Raw genomic sequence first — 23,643 nt, 5'->3', positions numbered from 1 at the left:
GATGTTTTGGCCACGCGAGAAACGTTTGAGACATATGTTGCAAATAGCAGCGGTGTAATCTGATGCACTCATCTCAGAAAAGGCCCACACCAAAGAACTTTTGGAATAACGTGCAGGGACACCAGCGCCCTGCACATGTGGAGCTTTGCGGTGTGATGCAGTCAGTGTGCTGCCCTTAGGCTGGCCCCTGGAGGGCATCCTGCCTCGTTGGTGATGTGCCTCCTCATCCTCTCTCCTATCAGGCACCCACGTTGAGTCAGTGACCTCATCATCCCCTCCCTCCTCATCACTGGAGCAAACCTGGCAGTATGCTGCAGCAGGAGGAGCATGACTGCCAGATTGCTGTCCTTCTTGGATACCCCCTCTGTCCGTGCTCACGTTACTGCCTTCATTTAGCTCAGTATCATCATCAGAGCCTTCTAAACGCTGGGCATCCTCCTGGAGCATGTACCCAACACTGTGGTCAAACAGTTCGAGGGACTCCTCAGGAGGACATGGTGGGGCTAGGGAAAGAGTCACTGATGCCATTGAGCCGAGGGAAGAGGCCGCGTTGGCAGCTGCTTTGCCAGACAAAGTACCTTGAGCATGGTTGAGGGAGGATGAGGAGGATGAGGACGGCTTGGTCATCCACTTGACCAAGTCTTCCGCATGTTGCGGCTCAACACGGCCAGCTGCCGAAAAAAAGGCCAAGCGTGTCCCACGGCCACGTGCTGATGAGGATGCACCGTCTCCACGACCAGCACCGTTGCCTCTAGACACAGAGCCTGCTTGCCCTCTTTTATTGGCTTGTGACTGTCTGCCTCTCCTTGTTGGCCTTCCAGACATACTAATGGCCTGTAGCTGCACTAAGCTGGGATATATATACATATATATATATTGTGACATTGGGGATTGTTCAGCTCAAGTGGATAGATGCGTTTTGGTGCAGTGAGTCCACATCAGAGAGGCATTTATAGTTAAGGGCCTGGTAGCCCACGTTTATTAAAGGAAAAAACAAAACAAAAGTCCATCCAGGAATCCCACACAGGGGTCCAAGCTTCAGCAAGTAAATACAATAGAAAATCCAAATGAAAATGCTAGCCCACCTGGCTACTCTTCAGCAGTATTGCAGCTATAGGGAACAGGCCCCTCAAACAAGCTGCTTGGATGCACACAGTCTTAGGCTCCTTGGTCACACACCGTTTCAAGAGCTTCAATGCACACAGCTTCTGGCTCCTTTGACGCACACAGCTTTACAGCCCTTCAATGCATACAGCTGCTGGCTCCCTGGATGCACACAGCTTTGAAGCCCTTCAACGCACACAGCATCTGGCTCCTTGGACGCACACAGCTTTGAAGCCCTTCAACGCACACAGCATCTGGCTCCTTGGACGCACACAGCATCTATTCTCACACAGAGACAGTTACTAGCAGCCACTGCTCCAACTTCACCTTCCTCCACTCTCACTAGCCCCTCGTTATATGGGCTGTGTGCACCTGGGCACACACCCTGCTGGCTGTCCACAAGACCCGGACACAGGGTTGGAGATCCTGTCCCACCCAAGACTCTGAAGGATCTCCAAAATTACAGAGCCCCATAAGGAACTAGCAAAACCTGGAGAAAACTGCCAGAGCAGTTTTCTCCGTTTCAAATATACACTCTGTAGCTCTGCACTCAGCCAATATACAGACTCTGTGTCCACTTTAACCTCATTTTCATAGGGACAGAGCCTTGCTCTGCCACATACCCCCCCCCTCTTGTTTCGATCCAGAGGGAGAAACACCTGCACCCACTATAGCAGTTGGGACACCTCTGTGATGGCCATCAGCCACGTAGGCCCAACCCTTTTTTCGGGTGTGCTTCCAGGTACGTCCCACCTTGGATCTTAACAGGGTCCTATAATTCCGTATACTCTGCCTTCCCTCTCTTCTCTTGGGGTTCCTGAGCATACTCTCCTCTCTTGGGGGAACTCTGCCTTCCCTGATCCTACCTTTCAGCTTACAGAAGTCAGTTTTATCTTTCACCACAGTACTTTCAGGTTCAAAAACCTCTCTCTGGTTACCCACGGCAACCACATCAATTTTAACAGCACCAAACATTAGCAGATCATACATTTCAATGACATCCTGTCGAACACAATCGGTGCCATCTATCTCAGTACTTGTTAGGACCAGACCTGAGGAGGGACAAAACACAGGCAAGCGATTACACCCCAAGGGTCCATAGCACAGCTTCACCTCACCTGTTGTCCAACACTCCATGGGTAACTGATCTAACAAATGACACTGATCCAAGCACAAACTACTTCTTTCTGATGTACACATTACATTGTTGCAGCAACCAACATTAGCACTTTCCTTTACAGTGTCTCCGGGTACTTTAAGTTGTACCTCTTTCTGAGTGATAGAAAGCATCTCTGCTAGTGCTGCGTCTATTTTGGGCCCTACCTTCTCATGAGGTTTAGCGGGTGAAACAGTATCCACGCCCTCTATTGACCACTGCTCAGCCGCACCTCGGACCACACCAGCAGAGATGTTTATAGTCACTACACCAGCCGGAGAGACCTTTGATGTCTCCAACAGTTCTCCTGGGCACCTTCCATACCACTCAGTAACTGGGAGCACCCTCTCAGAGAACCTCAAGACTATCTGCCACACTGTTAATAAGCATTGGTCCCACCAATACCATTCTCGATCAAGGCTTCCCAGCACAGCCTGTACCACCTGGCTCCACCCATGGGTACTACGCAGCACCACCTGGTCCGACTGTGGTGGAGACACCCAAGTGTACAGTGAGTGCGTTTTTACCAACTCCAGCATTTCAAGTAAGGTTTTTGTCATCTCTAAACATCCAATGTCTAAATACCAGACCTTTCTAAGGTCTTTTTCCCTGTCCAAGACATGGAGGGGCTCATCCACTGCAGCTTGTGAGGTTGAGACATTTGAAGAGACCTCCAACTCCTTGGAGGTACCCCTCATCACAGCCTGTTGCTCCCCTGGAGCGCTGTCAGACACATGTCTCACACTTTTCCCTTCTGTACCAGTGTCAGTGAGCCACTGCAGGTCATTATAAGTCACATTGTCACCTTCACACTTGAGCTGTGGGGCTGTGGACAACACATCTGCTTTGCCAGCACCCTGAACAGTTCCTTCAGACTGGAGGGCATTAACCTTCGCAGGGACAAACGTGTCCTTGAGCACCAGCCGATCTGCGATCCCTCCATTGGGCATAGCAGGTGTTATGTCCACCACATTATTTAATATTGCGATTGCATTCTCATACCAATTATCCCAGTCTATTGTGGTTCCATCACCTACTCTAGAAGGCCCCACAGGAACCTGGGATTCACTAGCCAAAACATCACCTGTGTCATTTCTATACATATCCCTTTGGGTGCACACATCATCTGACAAGGCAGGCTGTAATACATGCTTTTGCCCTACCTGCTCTGGGGGCGCTACTGACACACACAGCTCTGCACTTTCAGCTTTTACTGGCTGAATTAACCCCTTGACACCAGGGTTACACTTAGGGTTGTGGGGCTGCGCCCGCACACTCTCACTGTGTGACTCAGTCTTCCATTGTTTCACCAGAGTAGCACCACAGCCATCCTGGAAAACCTCTGGCTCCAACACATGGAGACCCCACGAGACTTCCATGGACAAGCCTGCGCTTATGGTTGTCACAGGAGGTATCCTACTCCCATCATTGGCAATGAACACATTGCCAACATTTTCAGACATGACATTAAAGGGAACACATTTTTCAGTGTCATTATCACCAATACCATCACATTTGCCAACAGTAACATATTTGTCAGCATAACCATCATAATTTTCATTACGTATAGACATAACTGCTACTTTTGTGGATTGTCTATTACCAACCACAGCCTGTGAGCCTCTCCTCACATCACCCTCTATCTTTAAAGGGGAACTCTTTCCTCCTTGGGCAGCTCCATAGCTGACCTGGGAAACTCTCTGCTCCGTCACTGCAAGCTCCTCTGAAGTTTCCCTGGGCAACTCTGCAGCACCTGTCACTAGGGAACATGGCACAATAACAGTTTTGGTCACCCCTAGTTTAACCTCTCCAGCACTCTGCTGGATTATAGCAGGCACATGCATAGTTCCCATGTTCATTTGAGTCTTTAACCTTGCTGTCAGCTGGTCCTCACCATGTGCCTCCCCACTGCTCCGGGTAGCACACTGCAGCAAGTCTATGTCCATTTGCACTGCGGATCTTCCTGCTGGACACACTCCCATGTCACTAGGTTCAGTCCCACAAACTGAAACAGTCTTACCATTTTCAGTGGCTGACATCATACCCTTCACTTGAGTGCGCTGTCTCTCAGCTGCATCCATACCAGCTACTTCCTCTGTGTGGCCACAGGACGACACTGCAGCCTTTCCAGACTCTTCAGCGTTGTTCCAGAACCTTGGGCAAGTAAAAATTCCATGCCCCACTTGACCACATTCCAAGCACGGTACTGGTAGCTGAACTTTACTTTCTTGGAATCTCCTTAATGACTGGCTCTCTGTTGCCACAGGATACCACTGGTCATGACCATCAGCAGACAGACTCCTTGGATCCCCGACATCCCTGTTGGCCTGGACATTGCTTCCACAGATGACCATATTCCTCTTTTTCACACGCTGTTGTCCACCTGGCTTCCTGTTGCCAGGGGAAACTTCTTTCACTTCCTTTTTAACTGGGGATGACATGATTAATTTACCCCAGGTCACAGAAATTTCACACTTGGAAAAATTCTCTGGCGTGGCTGGGGCATGTGGTGAAATACCCTCTAGCCATAGAACCCTTTCCCTTGCTTCAGCAAGGATTGCTTCCTTTTTCTGTTTTGAACGCCCCATGCTTGCTGTCTTACACACAGCAACTTGCAACACACTTCACAGCAGAGAGAAAAAAAATATGTGATTCTCCTTTCACAGGTACACAACCTGCATGCAACACAGTCCATCAAACTTCTGTGCAATGCTGTTCGCCTGGCTGCCACACACAGCTAGCAGTAGTTCCTGATGCGACTCACCATGGAGCAAGGACCTAGATTCAACCGTCTACATGCCCGCATTCGAGCACCACTTGTGACATTGGGGATTGTTCAGCTCAAGTGGATAGATGCGTTTTGGTGCAGTGAGTCCACATCAGAGAGGCATTTATAGTTAAGGGCCTGGTAGCCCACGTTTATTAAAGGAAAAAACAAAACAAAAGTCCATCCAGGAATCCCACACAGGGGTCCAAGCTTCAGCAAGTAAATACAATAGAAAATCCAAATGAAAATGCTAGCCCACCTGGCTACTCTTCAGCAGTATTGCAGCTATAGGGAACAGGCCCCTCAAACAAGCTGCTTGGATGCACACAGTCTTAGGCTCCTTGGTCACACACCGTTTCAAGAGCTTCAATGCACACAGCTTCTGGCTCCTTTGACGCACACAGCTTTACAGCCCTTCAATGCATACAGCTGCTGGCTCCCTGGATGCACACAGCTTTGAAGCCCTTCAACGCACACAGCATCTGGCTCCTTGGACGCACACAGCTTTGAAGCCCTTCAACGCACACAGCATCTGGCTCCTTGGACGCACACAGCATCTATTCTCACACAGAGACAGTTACTAGCAGCCACTGCTCCAACTTCACCTTCCTCCACTCTCACTAGCCCCTCGTTATATGGGCTGTGTGCACCTGGGCACACACCCTGCTGGCTGTCCACAAGACCCGGACACAGGGTTGGAGATCCTGTCCCACCCAAGACTCTGAAGGATCTCCAAATTACAGAGCCCCATAAGGAACTAGCAAAACCTGGAGAAAACTGCCAGAGCAGTTTTCTCCGTTTCAAATATACACTCTGTAGCTCTGCACTCAGCCAATATACAGACTCTGTGTCCACTTTAACCTCATTTTCATAGGGACAGAGCCTTGCTCTGCCACAATATATATATATATATATATATATATATATATATACTGATACTGCAGCTAGCAAAATCAAATGCCTGCCTACAGTATGAGAACACCACCAACCTTCTACAGGTAGCTTTAGCTGAACACTGTGCAGAGGTTGCACTACACTAACGTGTAAATACTTTAGCTCCCTGCGGTAGTGATAGGATCAGGAAAACACCACCAACCTTCTACAGGTAGCTTTAGCTGAACACTGTGCAGAGGTCGCACTACACTAACGTGTAAATACTTTAGCTGCCTGCGGTAGTGATAGGATCAGGAAAACACCACCAACCTTCTACAGGTAGCTTTAGCTGAACACTGTGCAGAGGTCGCACTACACTAACTTGTAGCTTTAGCTGAACACTGTGCAGAGGTCGCACTACACTAACTTGTAGCTTTAGCTGAACACTGTTCAGAGGACGCACTACACTAACTTGTAGCTTTAGCTGAACACTGTGCAGAGGTCGCACTACACTAACTTGTAGCTTTAGCTGAACACTGTGCAGAGGTCGCACTACACTAACTTGTAGCTTTAGCTGAACACTGTACAGAGGTCTCACTACACTAACTTGTAGCTTTAGCTAAACACTGTGCAGAGGTCGCACTACACTAACTTGTAGCTTTAGATGAACACTGTGCAGAGGTCACACTACACTAACTTGTAGTTTTAGCTGAACACTGTGAGGAGGACACAGTACACTAACTTGTAGCTTTAGATGAACACTGTTCAGAGGATGCACTACACTAACTTGTAGCTTTAGCTGAACACTGTGCAGAGGTCGCACTAAACTAACTTGTAGCTTTAGATGAACACTGTGCAGAGGTCGCACTACACTAACTTGTAGTTTTAGCTGAACACTGTGGGGAGGACGCACTACACTAACTTGTAGCTTTAGATGAACACTGTGAGGAGGACGCACTACACTAACTTGTAGCTTTAGATGAACACTGTTCAGAGGATGCACTACACTAACTTGTACCTTTAGCTGAACACTGTGCAGAGGTCGCACTAAACTAACTTGTAGCTTTAGCTGAACACTGTGCAGAGGTCGCACTACACTAACTGTAAATAGTCTAGCTGCCTGACTGTGGTAGTAATAGGATCAAAAGAACACCAGCAATTTTCTTCAGGTAGCTGTAAATACTGTAACAAGACAAGCCTGCCTGTCAGTAGGAAGATAACAGGAATGGATCTAGCTAAACTGAATACAGTGTGTGTATATATATATATATATATATATATATATATATATATATATATATATATATATATATACAACACCTGGGATGCATATATATATATACACAATACACTGTAAGTGCAGCTAACTGACTGACTGTCCTGCCTAATCCAGCTAACTCAAATGAAATGACACTGTCTCTCTCGCTCTCTATCTCTCAGCACGCCAGAACACACTACACAGGGCCGCCGTGCAGGCGGCCTTATATAGTGTGGGACGTGTTCTAAACCCCCGAGCCATAATTGGCCAAAGCCACCCTGGCTTTGGCCAATTACAGCTCTCTCTACTGATGGCGCTGTGATTGGCCAAGCATGCGGGTCATAGTGCATGCTTGGCCAATCATCAGCCAGCAATGCACTGCGATGCCGCAGTGAATTATGGGCTGTGACGCGCCACACGAATTTGGCGCGAACGGCCCATATCGTTTGTTGTTCGGGTGAATGGGTGAACAGCAGATGTTCGAGTCGAACATGGGTTTGACTCGAACACAAAGCTCATCCCTAATCACAGCTAAAGCAACTTCTACACATAGATGCACATACTGTAGATCGGGGTCAGCAACTTTTTCCCACTTAAGGGCCAGATTCAATGTATGTGAATGCATGGAGGGTCACAGTCATCTGCTAATAAATGAAGATAACATTACACAGCCCCCGCACCTCTGGCCCCATTTACATTACAAAGCCTCCGCACCTCTGGCCCCTTTATATTACACAGTCCCCTGCACCTCTTGACATTACACAGCCCCTGTATCTCTGGACCTCTTTACATTACAGAGCCCCCCTGCATATTACACAGCCCCCTGCACATCGCACAGCCCCCCCAGCCAGCCCCCCTGCAGATTTCACTGCCCCCCCATGCATATTTCACAGCCCCCCAGCTGTGTAAAAATGGAGGGATGGGGTGCTTTACACTTTTTTTTTTTACACTGTCCCTTTAAAAAAATAATTCTGGTCACTTTTACTGCTGTCAGAAGGAATGTAAACATCCCTGTGACAGTAATAGGCAGTGACAGGTACTCTTTATGGATGGATCTGGGGTCTGTAAGACCCCAAATCCCTCCTTTGCACTTAAATACATTCAAAATGCAAAGTTTGGCTGTTTTGAATTATGTTATTTTGTTTAAATTTGGTGCCTTTAAGTGTTCTGCAAACCAGAAGTGATGTCATGACATCGCTTCTGGGTTACTAGACCTGAGACCCGATCAAAGCTGATTCCAATCGTGCTGGCTGGCTACTCGGGCCTCCCAGGTGGGACAGGGATGTCCCCTCCCGCTGCTTTTGGATAACAACCGAGTGGCTTCTTAGTCGCATCGGTTGTTATCCCAAGAAAGCCAACCACTGGCTCTTAAAACGGTTACAACCCCTTCAAGCTGAGGCCTCATATTTGCGTACGGTCGGTGTGAAGGGGTTAAAATGTCAGCAGGCCGGGTGCACATGAATTCATCACATGCACTGACGGGCCGGACATTTAGTGGCGGTAGGCCAGGTGTGGCCCATAGGTTGCCGACCCCTGCTGTAGATGCTGTGAATTTACCGTTTTATAGTGAGAGGGACTGGCTTATAAACCAAAGGACCAGGTAATACATTATGGTTACAAAGAATTTAGTCTGGCGAATTCCCAAGTTCTTAAGTTCCTTTAATCTCAATAATGCAGAATTTGAAACAAATCCATGATAGTGATAAACTCAAATCTCATCTCTGCTTGGGAATGTTATAACACCAGTTTACGGAAAGAATTCTTCACTTCTTTGTTTCGTAGACTGTATATGAGGGGGTTCAACATGGGGACCACTGTGGTGTAGAATATGGTTAAGATCTGTTCCAGGAAGTCATAACGATCTGATGGTGGGGTCATGTATACAGATACAGCAGATCCATAGTAGATGACCATAACAATGAGGTGGGATGAACAGGTGGAAAAGACTTTACTTCGGCCATCCTTAGATTTTATGCGTTGTATGACCCTGATAATTTTTACATAGGACATCAAATTGCACATAACTGGGCAGAGCCCAAATACTAAACACTCTGCATACATGAAAATGTAAAACATTTCTGTACCACTGGAAGAAATGTTGACGAGAGCTTTAGCATCGCAGAAAAACTGATGAATGGTAACAGAAGAACAGAAAATAATTTTTAAGACTGAACTTGTGACAAAAGAAGAATTTAAACTCCCACCAATCCAGATGACTATTATTATTAATATGCAGATTTTCTTGTTAAGTATATGATGATAGTGCAAAGGGTGACAAATTGCAACATATCGGTCATACGCCATTATAAATAGAATGTTTACCTCAACACTGTCCGCTATCACCACTAAATACATTTGTATAAAGCATTGTGTAAATGGCACTGTATTATTTCCAGAAAGTAAGATGTAGAGAAGTTTTGGAATGGTAACAGTTGTATAACACATATCAATAACAGACAAGTTGCAGAGAAATAAATACATTGGGGTGTGCAAATGAAAGTCCAAACATATCACTGCAATGATAATTATGTTCATCAGCATTCCAATTAAATAGATGAAGAAAAAGTAGACAGTGCTAAAGATGATCAATGTGTTTCCAGTTTTCATGAAAAAGGGCAAAATGTGCACATCTATAGGAGATGTAATGTTTTCCATAGGACATGGCCACATTTCTACACAGAAACTAAATGTATTTCTTCACAAAACCTGTGTATGTAAAAAGGGGATTTGTTGTTTAAGATCATTGTTTTGTTATTGGTAAACATGTATGTCATATATAACTAAAGTACATAAAGTGCTCATATATACAAGATCTAATATGTATAATGAAAAATAAATCTTTATTCAGAAATTATCCAAATGTGAAACAAAGTGGTCATTTAAAAAAAAGTAATTCCCGTTCCTTATGTAAACGTTTTATACACATGCAGTATGTAAAATCACAAATCCATATCGTCTTTTACCAGCCACTGTATCTTGAAGGTTAAAGGAAACTTGTATATCATAGAGCGACATATATGTGAGAGTCTGAGAGGGCTGCACACCCCAATTAAAGTCTTTGAAAAAAAGTGGAAGGTTCCCCACAGGGCTTTTTAGCGGCAAACAGGAGTCAAGTATTTTGTGAAAATCACAGATTTTTATTTCAAAAAATGGTTAGACACAAAACGTATATAAAAAATTAATTAAAATATGAGATCTGGTATATACAAGGCGAGACAAATTAGGCTAATGTATCAAGGGTGATACATTGTTACACTTGGAATTGCACCATCCGATGTGTGGAAATGCCCCAATGCATTTTGACTTATTGGTTATAGTCTTCTTCAGGATGTTCTTACATTTCTATAAATACATCAAGAGGACAAATTTCAATATTCTAATTTGTCATATAATTTGATATCCAATACAGTCTCATTTATTACGTATACATTGTTTCATGTTTGATTTATGTAATCACAGTGTATTTACCCTTTCCGCCAGGAAGACTCGCTTAACCAGAGACTTCTTTAAAACCAGATAATCCCTTCAAGTGCGATCCCGGACCCACTGAGAGCCTGTCCACACCCTCAAACCAAGGGGGCGACCCCGATCTGTGAGGCTTATAAGTGGTCACATGTTTAACGGCCCCCCAACAGGGAATCAAATGGGCAGGAGCACCTGAAAATTGTATTTGTACATACTCGGCATACCAAAGAGGTAAGGGTAGTTTTTTAGCACATTGTGAGAGGGGGAGAATCTTTAATGAAAGGAGTCCCCCTCTGTGCGCTGTCGGGGTTATTTGAATGTTAACTTAGTATATAATCTAGGTTTTTTCTCCAGAGGGGTTGGGAAGTTTATATCCAATCCCTATATAAGAGAAACCATGTCAACAAGTCACTCTGTACATGGTATATCATTTTCTATTTAATTGTGATGGTGAATTGTGCATTGTTCTCACAATCATCTTAGTATTTGGCATACAACAGATGATCTGGGTATGTTATAAACAGTAGAGAGTGACACAATGATATTGTGTCAGCAAGATGAACAGAGGAAGTAGGTTCATATGTGTGTATAGTTACCGCTTATGGCGGCCGAATTAATATAATCCATTTGAAAAGATGCATGTCATAAAAAAAGTTTATATAAAAAACATATGTGTGTTAAATCAAATATATGTAAAGGGTGTGCACGTGAACAGTTCATGCCCAAACCACAAAACGGGCAAACAAAAGTAGAAAATAGAAATAAATAAAATGAAAATGTTAAAAGGTGACAAAAACTTTCAAGTGTATTGTGTTCAATAAGGTTTACAATGAATGAAACAAAATATGTGGTGTGATACTAATGCATCCACACCAAAAGGGCGAGAGGATGCCAGGTGAAGGTGAGTGTTAGAAAGAGTCTCTGACTTGTCTTCTGAATCATTGTACCAGAATAATTATTCAGCTTAGAAGTCTGATTATAGTCTATTGTATATGTTGCCAGTTGTATTATTTACAGAGCACTTACATAGTTACATAGTTGGTGAGGTTGAAAAAAGACACAAGTCCATCAAGTCCAACCTATGTGTGTGATTATATGTCAGTATTACATTGTATATCCATGTATGTTGTGGTCGTTCATATTTTTGCCACCTAAAGGCATTATTTTACATTTTTCTACATTAAATCTCATTTGCCATGTAGTTGCCCACCCCATTAATTTGTTCAGATCTTCTTGCAAGGTTTTCACATCCTGCAGAGAAGTTATTGCCCTACTTAGCTTAGTATTGTCCACAAATACAGAGATTGAACTGTTTACCCCATCCTCCAGGTCGTTTATGAACAAAATAAATAGGATTGGTCCCAGCACAGAACCCTGGGGGACCCCACTTCCCACCCCTGACCATTCCGAGTACTCCCCATTTATCACCATCCTCTGAACTCACCCTTGTAGCCAGTTTTCAATCCATGTACTCACCCTATGGTCCATGCCAATGGACCTTATTTTGTACAGTAAACGTTTATGAGGAACTGTGTCAAATGCTTTTGAAAAATCCAGATACACCACATCTACAGGCCTTCCTTTTATCTAGACGGCAACTCACCATCTCATAGAAGGTTAATAGATTGGTTTGGCAAGAATGATTCTTCATGAATCCATGCTGATTTCTGCTAATGATACTGTTCTCGTTACTAAAATCTTGTATGTAGTCCCTTATCATCCCCTCCAAGAGCTTGCATAATATTGATGTTAGGCTAACTGGACTGTAATTCTCAGGGATGTATTTTGGGCCCTTTTTAAATATTGGTGCTACATTGGCTTTTCTCCAATCAACTGGTACCATTCCAGTCAGTAGACTGTCAGTAAAAATTAGGAACAATGGTCTTGCAATTACTTGACTGAATTCCCTAAGTACCCTCGGATGCAAGCCATCTGGTCCCAGTGATTTATTCATGTTAAGTTTCCCAAATCTAATTTTAATTCTGTCCTCTGTTAACTATGGAGGTGCTTCCTTTGATGTGTCATAAGGATAAACACTGCAGTTTTGGTTACTTAATCTCCCTGATTCAATGCTATATTAATGAGATGACTAACAGCAAGCAAAGTCTTTCAGTAGTGAAGAGTTTAACCTCTAACAATGAATTTCCTACTTTTTGGTCTTAAAGCACTTGTATCCTCCGCTTGGTGATTTTTACCTGCAGGTAAGCCTATAATAAGGCTTACCTGCAGGTAAAATGAATATCTCCTAGACCTGCACAGTTTAGGAGATATTCGCCCTACATGCAGCCGCTGACATCAGTGCCGCATGTGCTCTGAAGGTCATGCTGTAAATTCAGAGCTCCTTGACGGAATGGAGGACTCCTGTGCATGCGTGGGAGTGACATCATCGTGGCTCTGGCCACTCACAGTGTCGGAGTTGCGAACCTGGAAGAAACACTGAGGGAACATGACAGCTCCCTCAGCGGTGACCAGGAGGTGATGCGAGTGCTTTGTTCTAACATAAGTATTTCATAATGAGCTAATATGTGGTGCATACTAGCTCATTATGCCTTTGCCTTACAGTTTGTTTGTTTTTTTTTTGCTCAGGGCATACAACCGCTTTAAATATACAACTGGAGGGTGTAATGTTAGATCTGTTTCATAACTGTCAAAAATCCATTGAGCTCCTAACTGCCTAGATTGAGCTGAAAATGCTGCACAGAAATCTCAAACATAATTATCTTTCTATGGACTACAGAACATTGCTCCTCTATAGATACAGTGTGGTGAGACAGCATTGTCGCCCTTGGACAGGAAGTGTGTTACTTGCAGGATCATCATGTGAAAAAAGAGAAAAAAATCTTAAATTGCCAGTAAAGAACTAATCTAAATATTGAAAAACATGCACAATACACAATTAGAGAAAAGTATTTTACAAAAAATGTAGCAAAACTTTTAAAAATTATTATTATTACAATCTGCGATTGAACCCTCATTGAAGTTATGTATGTAGTGCTAAACTGTTAAAATAAAAACAGTATAAAACACAGTCCTCTACACAAAATTCAAATTGATCAAATTTATTTATAAAAAATAATACAATTATTTTTTTAATAAAATATTAAAATAATTTTCCACTCATAACTAATAAATACAAACTCACTGCAGCTATTTAATAAAATGTTAATGCACAACATAATACACTCTTATTAATTGGTGTAGTGTAAAACAAAAGAAAACATGAAAACACATAAGGAAATTCTTATTTACTGCACTATGTGAACCAATGTGAATATTAAGATCAAAGTATTTTTTGAGTAAGTATGAGAATAAACTCCACAGTTATAGAAGGCAGATATAATGTGACCATTCAATAAAAGTAAATACTCTGTGTAATACACTCCTAATAATAGCATGGTGAACATGAACAGCACTGTAAAACAAAAACACTATGAAAAACAGAAAAACTTGTACACTATACAGTAATTCAAATGTAAACTGTGAAAGTAAAGAACAAAGTATCTGATCATCATTACATTGGCACTTATATATTTGTTTCTGTTCGCAGGGTATACTGCGGTCAAAAACAAACTTAGATTTGACTCCACTATTGGATTGAACAAAACAAATTCTACTAGTGTATGGCCAGCTTAGGCTACACAAGCAATGAGACCTCTTTTCTACTGAGAGATGTACAGTATCTACTTGTTATCAATCAACACATTACCAGAACTCTGATTTAATGTTTAATCAATAAGTGGTCACATCTTTCAGTAGTAAAAGATTATATCCTCTCTTTATCCCCGGTCTATGTACATTAGAGAAAGAAATTCCTGCTGGAAATATGGGCCGACTGACAACCCAGCAAAAAGAATACAACCCAATACTCAGACACATTGTTAGTAGATAATATTATAAATATAACATTTCTTACCTGTGCAGCAATATGTCTGGCTATAGAGCTTCTTACAAATCAAACAATAATAAAAGCCCGTGTTTTATAATCTGCTCAGTGTTGAGAACAAAGAGAAACCTTCTGGGACAAAATAATTACATAACATTAATCTTTACTTAGAACTTCACTAAACTTTAATCTCCTAGGGGCGGAGCCAGCGCGCGGCATGTGAGGAGGGAAAGCTCTGAGCTCCGTTCACAGATATCTGATCCTGAGCTGATCCTGGAGCAGAGGCACCCCAATTCTTAGCAGACTCTAAGGGGATGTGTGCAGGGACCCCCCGGGAACCTTCGGGGATGGTTAAATACGGCCCCCCCTGGCCCAAAACGGCAGGAGAAAGACTGGCGCGATACGCCTGGGGATCCCAAAATGGCGCCGGCTCACAGGAGGAGGAAGAATGGCCGCCGCTACAGAGGACTGAGGAGAGCCCACAACAGCAGCCTTCCACACCGATTAGGGTGAGTCCTAAACCCCACAGAGGTGGATCACTGAGAAGGGGGAGATCCTTAGACAGGCTGCAGGATGTCAGGGGCAGACCAGCAGTGGAAGTGGAGAGGGAGGAGGAACCGTCCCTGGCTCAGATTATGGATGCAATACAGGGCTGCCAAACTAAACTGATTGATCATTTTGAAGGCCTCAAGATGGAGTTTTCTTTTCTAAAACATGACATGCAGAAACTAAGGGAAAAAGCGCAAGTTTCAGATCGTCGCATTGCCTCTCTAGAAGATGTTGTCAGGCCGTTGGATACGGCTGCACAGGTGACAAAAAAGACCCTGTCTGAGCACACTTTAAAGATGGCCGACATGGAAGACCGCATGAGAAGGAACAACATAAGATTAGTGGGGTTCCCTGAAGGGGTGGAAGGAAGGCGAGTTGAAGAATTTCTAGAACACTGGCTGACTGATCACATGGAACCTAGCACTTTTACGAAGCTATTCGCCATTGAAAGGGCGCACCGTGTTCCAGGCCGAGCCCCACCGAAAGGAGCCCCTCCCAGGTCTATGATAGCGAAGGTACTCCACTTTCGAGACCGTGAGAATATATTACGTGCGGCCAGGACTGGCCCTGAACTATCGTTTGATGGCTATCGAATATCAGTCTATCCTGACTTCTCTGCGGCTACACAGAAGCAAAGGGCCTCTTTTCAACCTGTAAAGAAAAGATTGAGAGACCTCAACTTGATCTACAGTATGCTGTATCCTGCTAAATTGCGCGTAGTAGAAAATGGAAAAACATATTTTTTTACAAACCCCGTTGAAGCTTCGGAATGGCTAGATACACGTGGAAATCGCAGGGGTAAATCGGCCTCTCGTTCACCATGATCCCCACCCCACCGGAAAGAACAGGGAGTGACAGGCAAGATGGGCTAGGGATGATATCTCTCACTATCTTTCTGGATTACCCTACCACTGATGTGATGAATACTGTTTATTTTTCTCGGTCTTCTTATTTTTATTCTCCATACGATGCGTTTGAGCCTTCTAGGAAAGCCTTGTAGTTGATTAAAGTTCATCTGTCTGGAAAACTATTCTACCAGTTCTCCCTTCAGGCAGCCCTTGATATGCAGATACTACCATGGAGAACTTTTGCTATTGAACCACTTGATGCTGCTTTGTGCCTCTGGTTTGATGATGAGTCTGTGAACTGCTCTAAAGGAAGATATATTGGACACGAACAGAGTTGATTTTCCTATCCGGATAGCAGGAAAGTGTGTTTTTTTATTATTTTTTTTTTTCTTCTCTTTTTTCCAAAGGGAACTGTTTTTTTGCTCAAGAGCTCCGGTGAAGGAACTGGTTTTATGCGACAGTTTTAAGTCGCATCTCTGCTGCCTATTTTTTTGACTCAGGTTATGGGAAAAAAGTACCTAGCAAGTTGGGGCTGGGTGCAGGGAGGGGGGAGGGGAGGTTTTTTTCTGTTTACTGGGGAAGTGATGTTTACATTTGTCTGGGATGGTCTGCACTCGGGGCATTTAGTCATGCATACTGTGATTTCTATCTGTGGGAGGAGAGGTTTGGAGCCCTGCTGTCTTCGCTGTGTCCTCTATTTCAGATGGAGAATGACCCCCAAATTTCTTTATTTATTTTTTCTAGCTCACTTACACTATGGAGGTAAAGCTTAACATCTTGGCCTGGAATGTCAGAGGCCTGAATGCAAAATTCAAACGATCGCTAGTATTTGACTACATTAAAAAGTACAAACCCCATATAATATTATTCCAGGAAACACATCTTCAGGGCTCCAGGCTTCTTTCTCTTAAGAGGGCTCATATAGCTGGAGCTTATCATGCCAGCTACTCCTCATATGCAAGGGGGGTGTCCACGTTGGTAACTAAAGCTCTCCCCATAACTATACAAGCTGTTCGCACTGACACTAAGGGGCGATATGTTATCCTGGTGCTAAAGGTGATGAATACATTGCTAACAATTGTAAATGTTTATGTTCCTCCTCCTTTCTCAGTAATCCATCTAGATGACATGATGCAAGCTACTTATGAGGTGGCAGAAGGGAGAATATTTCTTTTGGGGGATTTTAATTCTGTGGCTGTACCAACTTTGGATAGATTGGGGGGTAAAGCTGATACACCAAACCCCCTTGCAGGGTGGATGTCTACTCATGGGTTGAAAGATGTCTGGCGGTTCCATCATCCTGAGGTGCGGGAGTACTCCTGCTATTCGGAAACGCACAAAACTCTTTCCAGAATAGACACTATCCTGTCGGAGGGGGAGGGAATCAGTATGGTCAATAAGGTCTCCTACCTACCCAGAGCAATATCTGACCACTCTCCGATGTTATTGGAACTTAATTTAGGACTGAAACCGGGTATGCGCCTCTGGAAGATGGAGGCGAGTTGGCTTCAGGAGGAGTATATAATAATTAAGTGCTCCGAGGCCATTAAACAGTTCTGGGTAGAAAATGGTAGTTTTGGAACTCCTCCTCTTCAGTGGGAGGCTTTTAAGGCCACATTAAGGGGAGTGTTTATAGCGGAGGTTCATGGGTTTAAGAAGCAATTAGCTTCCACTATACAGAGTAAGGAAACAGAGGTGATTTCTGCAGAGGCAGAATATATTAGGGACCCCACTAGTGAGAGGTTGCTGATTTCACGCATGCGAACCAGGGAGTACAAGACGCTCCTTACGGAACGCACCACAAAACTTGGCCTAGCCCAACGCAGGCGTCTATTTGAATTTGGCGACAAGAATGGCAGGCTTCTGGCATACTTGGCGCGTCCGGATTATGTGCCGGTACATATTCAGTCAATATATGATAATTGTAGGCTGGACATAGTGGATTCGGCTGAAATTTTAAAAATCTTTGTCCAATTCTATACTGAATTATACAAATCTTGTACTCCTCGGGGGACAGCGGAGTTACTGACTTATATAAATGACATTGATCTCCCTACGCTAACCTTGGAAGACAGAAACACACTGGAAACTGACATTACGGTGGAGGAGGTGGAGAAGGCAATTGCCTCCTTCCCGCCAAGGAAATCCCCGGGGTTGGACGGTCTCCCATCCGAGTGGTATTATACCTTTCGATATGGATTAGCCCCTCGGTTACTAAAGGTGTTTGATGCGGCGAAGTCGGACGGTAGACTACCTCCGTCAATGCGAGAGGCCTTGGTGGTCCTGATCCCCAAAGGGGGGAAGGATCCCCGAGAATGTGACTCCTACCGGCCGATTTCGTTGATGAACGTTGACACAAAAATTCTGGCCAAAGTTCTTGCAAGTAGATTACAAACGGTCATCACGAAGCTAGTCAACGCAGATCAAACAGGATTTATACAGGGCCGCTGTGCACATATGAATATTAGAAGACTCTTCTTAAACCTCCAGACAACTCACGACAACTCTGGGACCAGAATGGTGGCTTCTTTAGACACTAAGAAGGCCTTTGACTCTGTGGAGTGGCCTTATCTATTTCACCTCCTGGAGTCATTTGGCTTTGGCCCCATTTTTGTTTCATGGGTACGGCTCTTATATACGGATCCCTTGATTAGACTAAGGATCAATGGCATTATCTCGGACCCTTTCCCAATATTCCGGGGCACTAGGCAGGGGTGTCCTCTTTCGCCCCTCCTATTTGCCCTGGCAATTGAGCCTCTGGCAGTCAAATTAAGATCCACCACAGCTTTAACTGGACTGAGGATTGGGGAATTTGAGGAAAGAGTGTCTCTGTATGCAGATGACATGCTGCTATACCTGCAGGACCCGGGACCTTCACTCTCGACAGCCTTTCAATTGATACAGGATTTCGGGGATTACTCTGGTTTCCGTATAAATTGGAAGAAATCCTCTCTATTCCCTATTGATAAAGAAGTGGTGGTTCCTTCGGATTGTCCTATCCCACTATCCACCTCTTTCAGGTACTTGGGGGTGGAGGTCCAGCTTCCCATTTCTAGGTATCTGGAAAATAACCTGTCACCCATTGTGGGAAATTTTCGAGAGAGGGTACAGAGATGGAGGAACCTGCCGCTTAGTTTGTTGGGCAGGATAAATCTATTTAAAATGATTTTCCTGCCCAAGTTTCTTTACATTCTCTCGAACTCCCCTGTTTTTGTGCCGTTACGGATATTTAAACATATTGACACAATTGTTGTGGGGTTACTCTGGGGGGCCAAAGCGCCTAGAGTGTCCCTGGCAATACTAAAACTTCCGGTCACAATGGGAGGGTTGGCACTTCCAGATTTGCGCTCATATTTTATGGCTTCCCAATTAGTTTTCTTGCACTGGAGAATGTTCCCACAGGAACCCAATGCCACTACCTTGCTTGAGGCGGCATTGGCTACCTCTCAGGAAACACTCCTGAATATACTCTATAGAAAGGGCATTCCGGGAAGGAAGATAGGATCAGTCCTGGCACTTCCTGGGAAAGTATTTCACATATGTTCCCAATGGCGAAAAGATACGCCATTGGCAATGTCCCCGAATAGTCCGCTATGGTACAACGAGTCCCTGGGGGAATTTTTGAAACTACCAGATGGGCAAAAAACCTGGGCGAAATTTGGTATTAAATACCTACATCAGATTTGTCAGAACGATCGGCTGGCCACCTTTGATCAATTGAGAGTCCAGTTTAATGTACCCAAAACATGGGCGTATCGATATATGCAGTTGACACATGCAGCGAGAGTGCAGTTTGGGGGGGATACAATTTTGGTCCAGAATACGGATTTGGAGAAGGCTGTGATGGACCCCGAACCATCGGGGCGAATCTCTAGATATTATGGGGGGGTGGGACCAGGAATAAAGACAATGACAGCTAGAGCCAAGCAGCGATGGGTAGTGGTTGTCCCGGAGTTGTCGGAAGAGCAGTGGCAGGAGGTACTAGATACGTATGTGATGACTGTTATCTCCTCCACAGACAAAATGATTCAGTTTAGGTACCTCCATCAACAATATTATACTCCTGTTAGACTATACCACATGCAAAGAAAAGAAACAGCCCTCTGTCATAAATGCAGGGAGACAGAGGGAACTTTCATACATATGGTTTGGGAGTGTAGGAAGGTAAGGCCACTGTGGTCACAAGTAACTGAATTTATTTGCGATAAATTCGCCTTACCCAACATTTGCTCACCTTTACGTTGTCTCCTGGGGGTCTTTGACCAGGAAGAGATGAATACATATACTAAGTTATTCCTTAGGATCCTATATTTCGGGGTGCGGAAACTTATTGCTAGACGCTGGATTTATGAAGAACAGCTGACATTGGGAATGTGGATAAAAATAGTTAATGCGGATATCCTGATGTACAAAATGACATATGAAGCTAGGGGAGCTCCCAAAAAATTTAGGAAGGTTTGGTTTAGATGGGTGGATTCGAAAAACACATTGGATGAAGGAGAGACATTGAATGGGAGACAGTAAGGGCTGCTGTTTTTATATTCTCAATTCCCTAATGGTGAGGGGAGGGGGGAGTGGGTTCCCTTTTTCTCTTGCGGAGTTTGGAACATGTGTTTTTTTTTTCTTGACTAGTTTGGGAAGCACCGAGTGCGGACATCTCAGGGGGGAAATGAGTTTGGTTTCACTGTTACGGGAGGTTCTCCTCTCCTTTTTCTTATTTTTTTCTTTCTCTATTAGAGCGGGGGGGGGGGGGTTCTCCCCTCTCTTTGCTGGTTCTTTGTTGTTATAAAGAAAATGCACAATTATATTGGAAAAAAAAGAGAAAGAGACGGATTTATTCATTTGTGATAAAAACTGTGATGAACATATAATTTTTTACTTATGTCTGGTTGGAAATTGTAATCCTAAACCATTGTACTGTCTCTTTATTATTTTATTATGATATGTGCGCAATAAAAATTCTTTCCAAAAAAAAAAAATTAAATATTGCAGTCTCGCGAACGAGCTGCATACTAATCAGAAAAAAAAAAAAAAAAAAACTTTAATCTCCTGGCATATACAGTGCCTTGAAAAAGTATTCATACCCCTTGAACTTTTCCACATTTTGTCATGTTACAAAATGTTTACAAAAATGTAAATGTATTTTATTGGGATTTTATGTGATAGACCAACACAAAGTGGCACATGTGACAGGAGTCACTTTGAGCGGGGGGCTTGTGGAACCCAGGTTACCTTGGAGAGCACTGGAAGTTCCTTATCCAGCTTACCCAGCCCTTCCTATGTGTAAAACAACCTGTGTTTATTAGGGGCACAGGGTGACCAAGAACTCCAGTCTGACCTCAAGAATAAATTAAGTTAAAGTCCACCGTTCATCAGAGACCATTGCTAGATGGTTTGAGGTTGGGTGAGGGTTGCTATGTGTTTGTTAGGTGTGGCTGTATCCCATAGTTCTATTATGTCTGTCTGCCTTGTGAGCAACCTATTATGGAATGTCTATGTAGATTAGCTGTGAAAGGGGAGGGGGGAGAATTCCCCCAACAGCTCTCCCTGCTTATTAGACAGTCTACCAGTGGCGGCTGGTGAAGTTTTAGGATGGGGGGGCGCCAGGCCCCGCCCTTCCTTTTTGACCCCTCCTACTTGGTGAAAATGGGCGTGGTTTCAGCTAAATAGTGGGCGTGGCGCTAAGGTGGTGTGGTTAGTGTCTGAGTTGAATGAGGGATGAAGGGAGAGAGGGAGAGAGGGATGGAGGGACAGAGGCCTAGATCCTACGCAACAATAGAAATATGTGTTTTCTAGAAAGTTTAACAATCAGCTGATAAAGATACTCCAAACACCTGGTGTTAGCACTTCAATCATCCCGCCACCATGGTTGTTATGGTGTCAGGATGATTGAAGCGCATTATTTCTATTATCATTGTAATATCAAATGAAATCATTCAACTCACCATAATGCAGAATCAGTGGGAGCCCCGAGCATGTCACTAGCCACGTCGCCTGCCACCAGATGCCATCAGGTGCCCCCAGCGGAGTCCCTCCTTACATGCAGCCTGTGTCACCACCAAATTGCAGCAGCATGTGTCACCACCAAATTGAAGCAGCCTGTGTCACCAAATTGCAGCAGCCTGTGTCACCACCAAATTGCAACAGCATGTGTCACCACCAACTTGCAGCAGCATGTGTCACCACCAACTTGCAGCAGCATGTGTCACCACCAACTTGCAGCAGCATGTGTCACCACCAAATTGCAGCAGCATGTGTCACCACCAAATTGCAGCATGTGTCACCAAATTGCAGCAGTATGTGTCACCAAATTGCAGCAGTGTCCCCAAGTTGCAGCAGCATGTGTCCCCAAATTGTAGCAGTATGTGTCCCCAAATTGCAGCAGTGTTTGTCCCCAAATTGCAGCAATATGTGTCCCCAAATTGCAGCAGTATGTGTACCCAAATTGCAGCAGTATGTGTTCCCAAATTGCAGCAGTATGTGTTCCTAAATTGCAGCAGTGTCCCCAAATTGCAGCAGTATGGGTCCCCAAATTGCAGCAGTATGGGTCCCCAAATTGCAGCAGTATGGGTCCCCAAATTGGAGCAGTGTGTGTCCCCAAATTGCAGCAGTGTGTGTCCCCAAATTGCAGCAGTATGTGTCCCCAAATTGCAGCAGTATGTGTCCCCAAATTGCAGCAGTATGTGTCCCCAAATTGCAGCAGTATGTGTCCCCAAATTGCAGCAGTATGTGTCCCCAAATTGCAGCAGTATGTGTCCCCAAATTGCAGCAGTATGTGTCCCCAAATTGCAGCAGTATGTGTCAACAAATTGCAGCAGTATGTGTCAACAAATTGCAGCAGTGTCCCCAAATTGCAGCAGTATATGTCCCCAAATTGCAGCAGTGTGTGTCCCCAAATTGCAGCAGTGTGTGTCTCCAAATTGCAGCAGTGTGTGTCTCCAAATTGCAGCAGTATGTGTCCCCAAATTGCAGCAGTGTCCCCAAATTGCAGCAGTATGTGTCCCCAAATTGCAGCAGTGTGTGTCCCCAAATTGCAGCAGTGTGTGTCCCCAAATTGCAGCAGTGTGTGTCCCCAAATTGCAGCAGTGTGTGTCCCCAAATTGCAGCAGTATGTGTCCCCAAATTGCAGCAGTATGTGTCCCCAAATTGCAGCAGTATGTGTCCCCAAATTGCAGCAGTATGTGTCCCCAAATTGCAGCAGTATGTGTCCCCAAATTGCAGCAGTATGTGTCCCCAAATTGCAGCAGTATGTGTCCCCAAATTGCAGCAGTATGTGTCAACAAATTGCAGCAGTGTCCCCAAATTGCAGCAGTATATGTCCCCAAATTGCAGCAGTGTGTGTCCCCAAATTGCAGCAGTGTGTGTCCCCAAATTGCAGCAGTATGTGTCCCCAAATTGCAGCAGTGTCCCCAAATTGCAGCAGTATGTGTCCCCAAATTGCAGCAGTATGTGTCCCCAAATTGCAGCAGTATGTGTCCCCAAATTGCAGCAGTGTGTGTCCCCAAATTGCAGCAGTGTGTGTCCCCAAATTGCAGCAGTGTGTGTCCCCAAATTGCAGCAGTGTGTGTCCCCAAATTGCAGCAGTGTGTGTCCCCAAATTGCAGCAGTGTGTGTCCCCAAATTGCAGCAGTGTGTGTCCCCAAATTGCAGCAGTGTGTATCCCCAAATTGCAGCAGTGTGTATCCCCAAATTGCAGCAGTGTGTATCCCCAAATTTCAGCAGTGTGTGTCCCCAAATTGC

The 23,643-nt window shown here is 44.4% G+C and overlaps 1 protein-coding gene across 1 annotated transcript; it reads right to left on the bottom strand.

The window, feature by feature from the left end:
• Positions 1-8,892: 8,892 nt before the first annotated feature.
• Positions 8,893-9,813, bottom strand: LOC141147640 (olfactory receptor 2T5-like). The gene has a single exon (XM_073634868.1). The coding sequence runs from the start codon at positions 9,811-9,813 to the stop codon at positions 8,893-8,895; it is 921 nt and encodes a 306-aa protein (XP_073490969.1).
• Positions 9,814-23,643: the final 13,830 nt, after the last annotated feature.

The sequence above is a fragment of the Aquarana catesbeiana genome, linkage group LG06, assembly GCF_042186555.1.
Source record: "Aquarana catesbeiana isolate 2022-GZ linkage group LG06, ASM4218655v1, whole genome shotgun sequence".
NCBI classification, from domain to species: Eukaryota; Metazoa; Chordata; class Amphibia; order Anura; family Ranidae; genus Aquarana; species Aquarana catesbeiana.
Note: the sequence above shows the minus strand (reverse complement) of the source record. Positions and strands in the feature narration are given on the sequence as shown.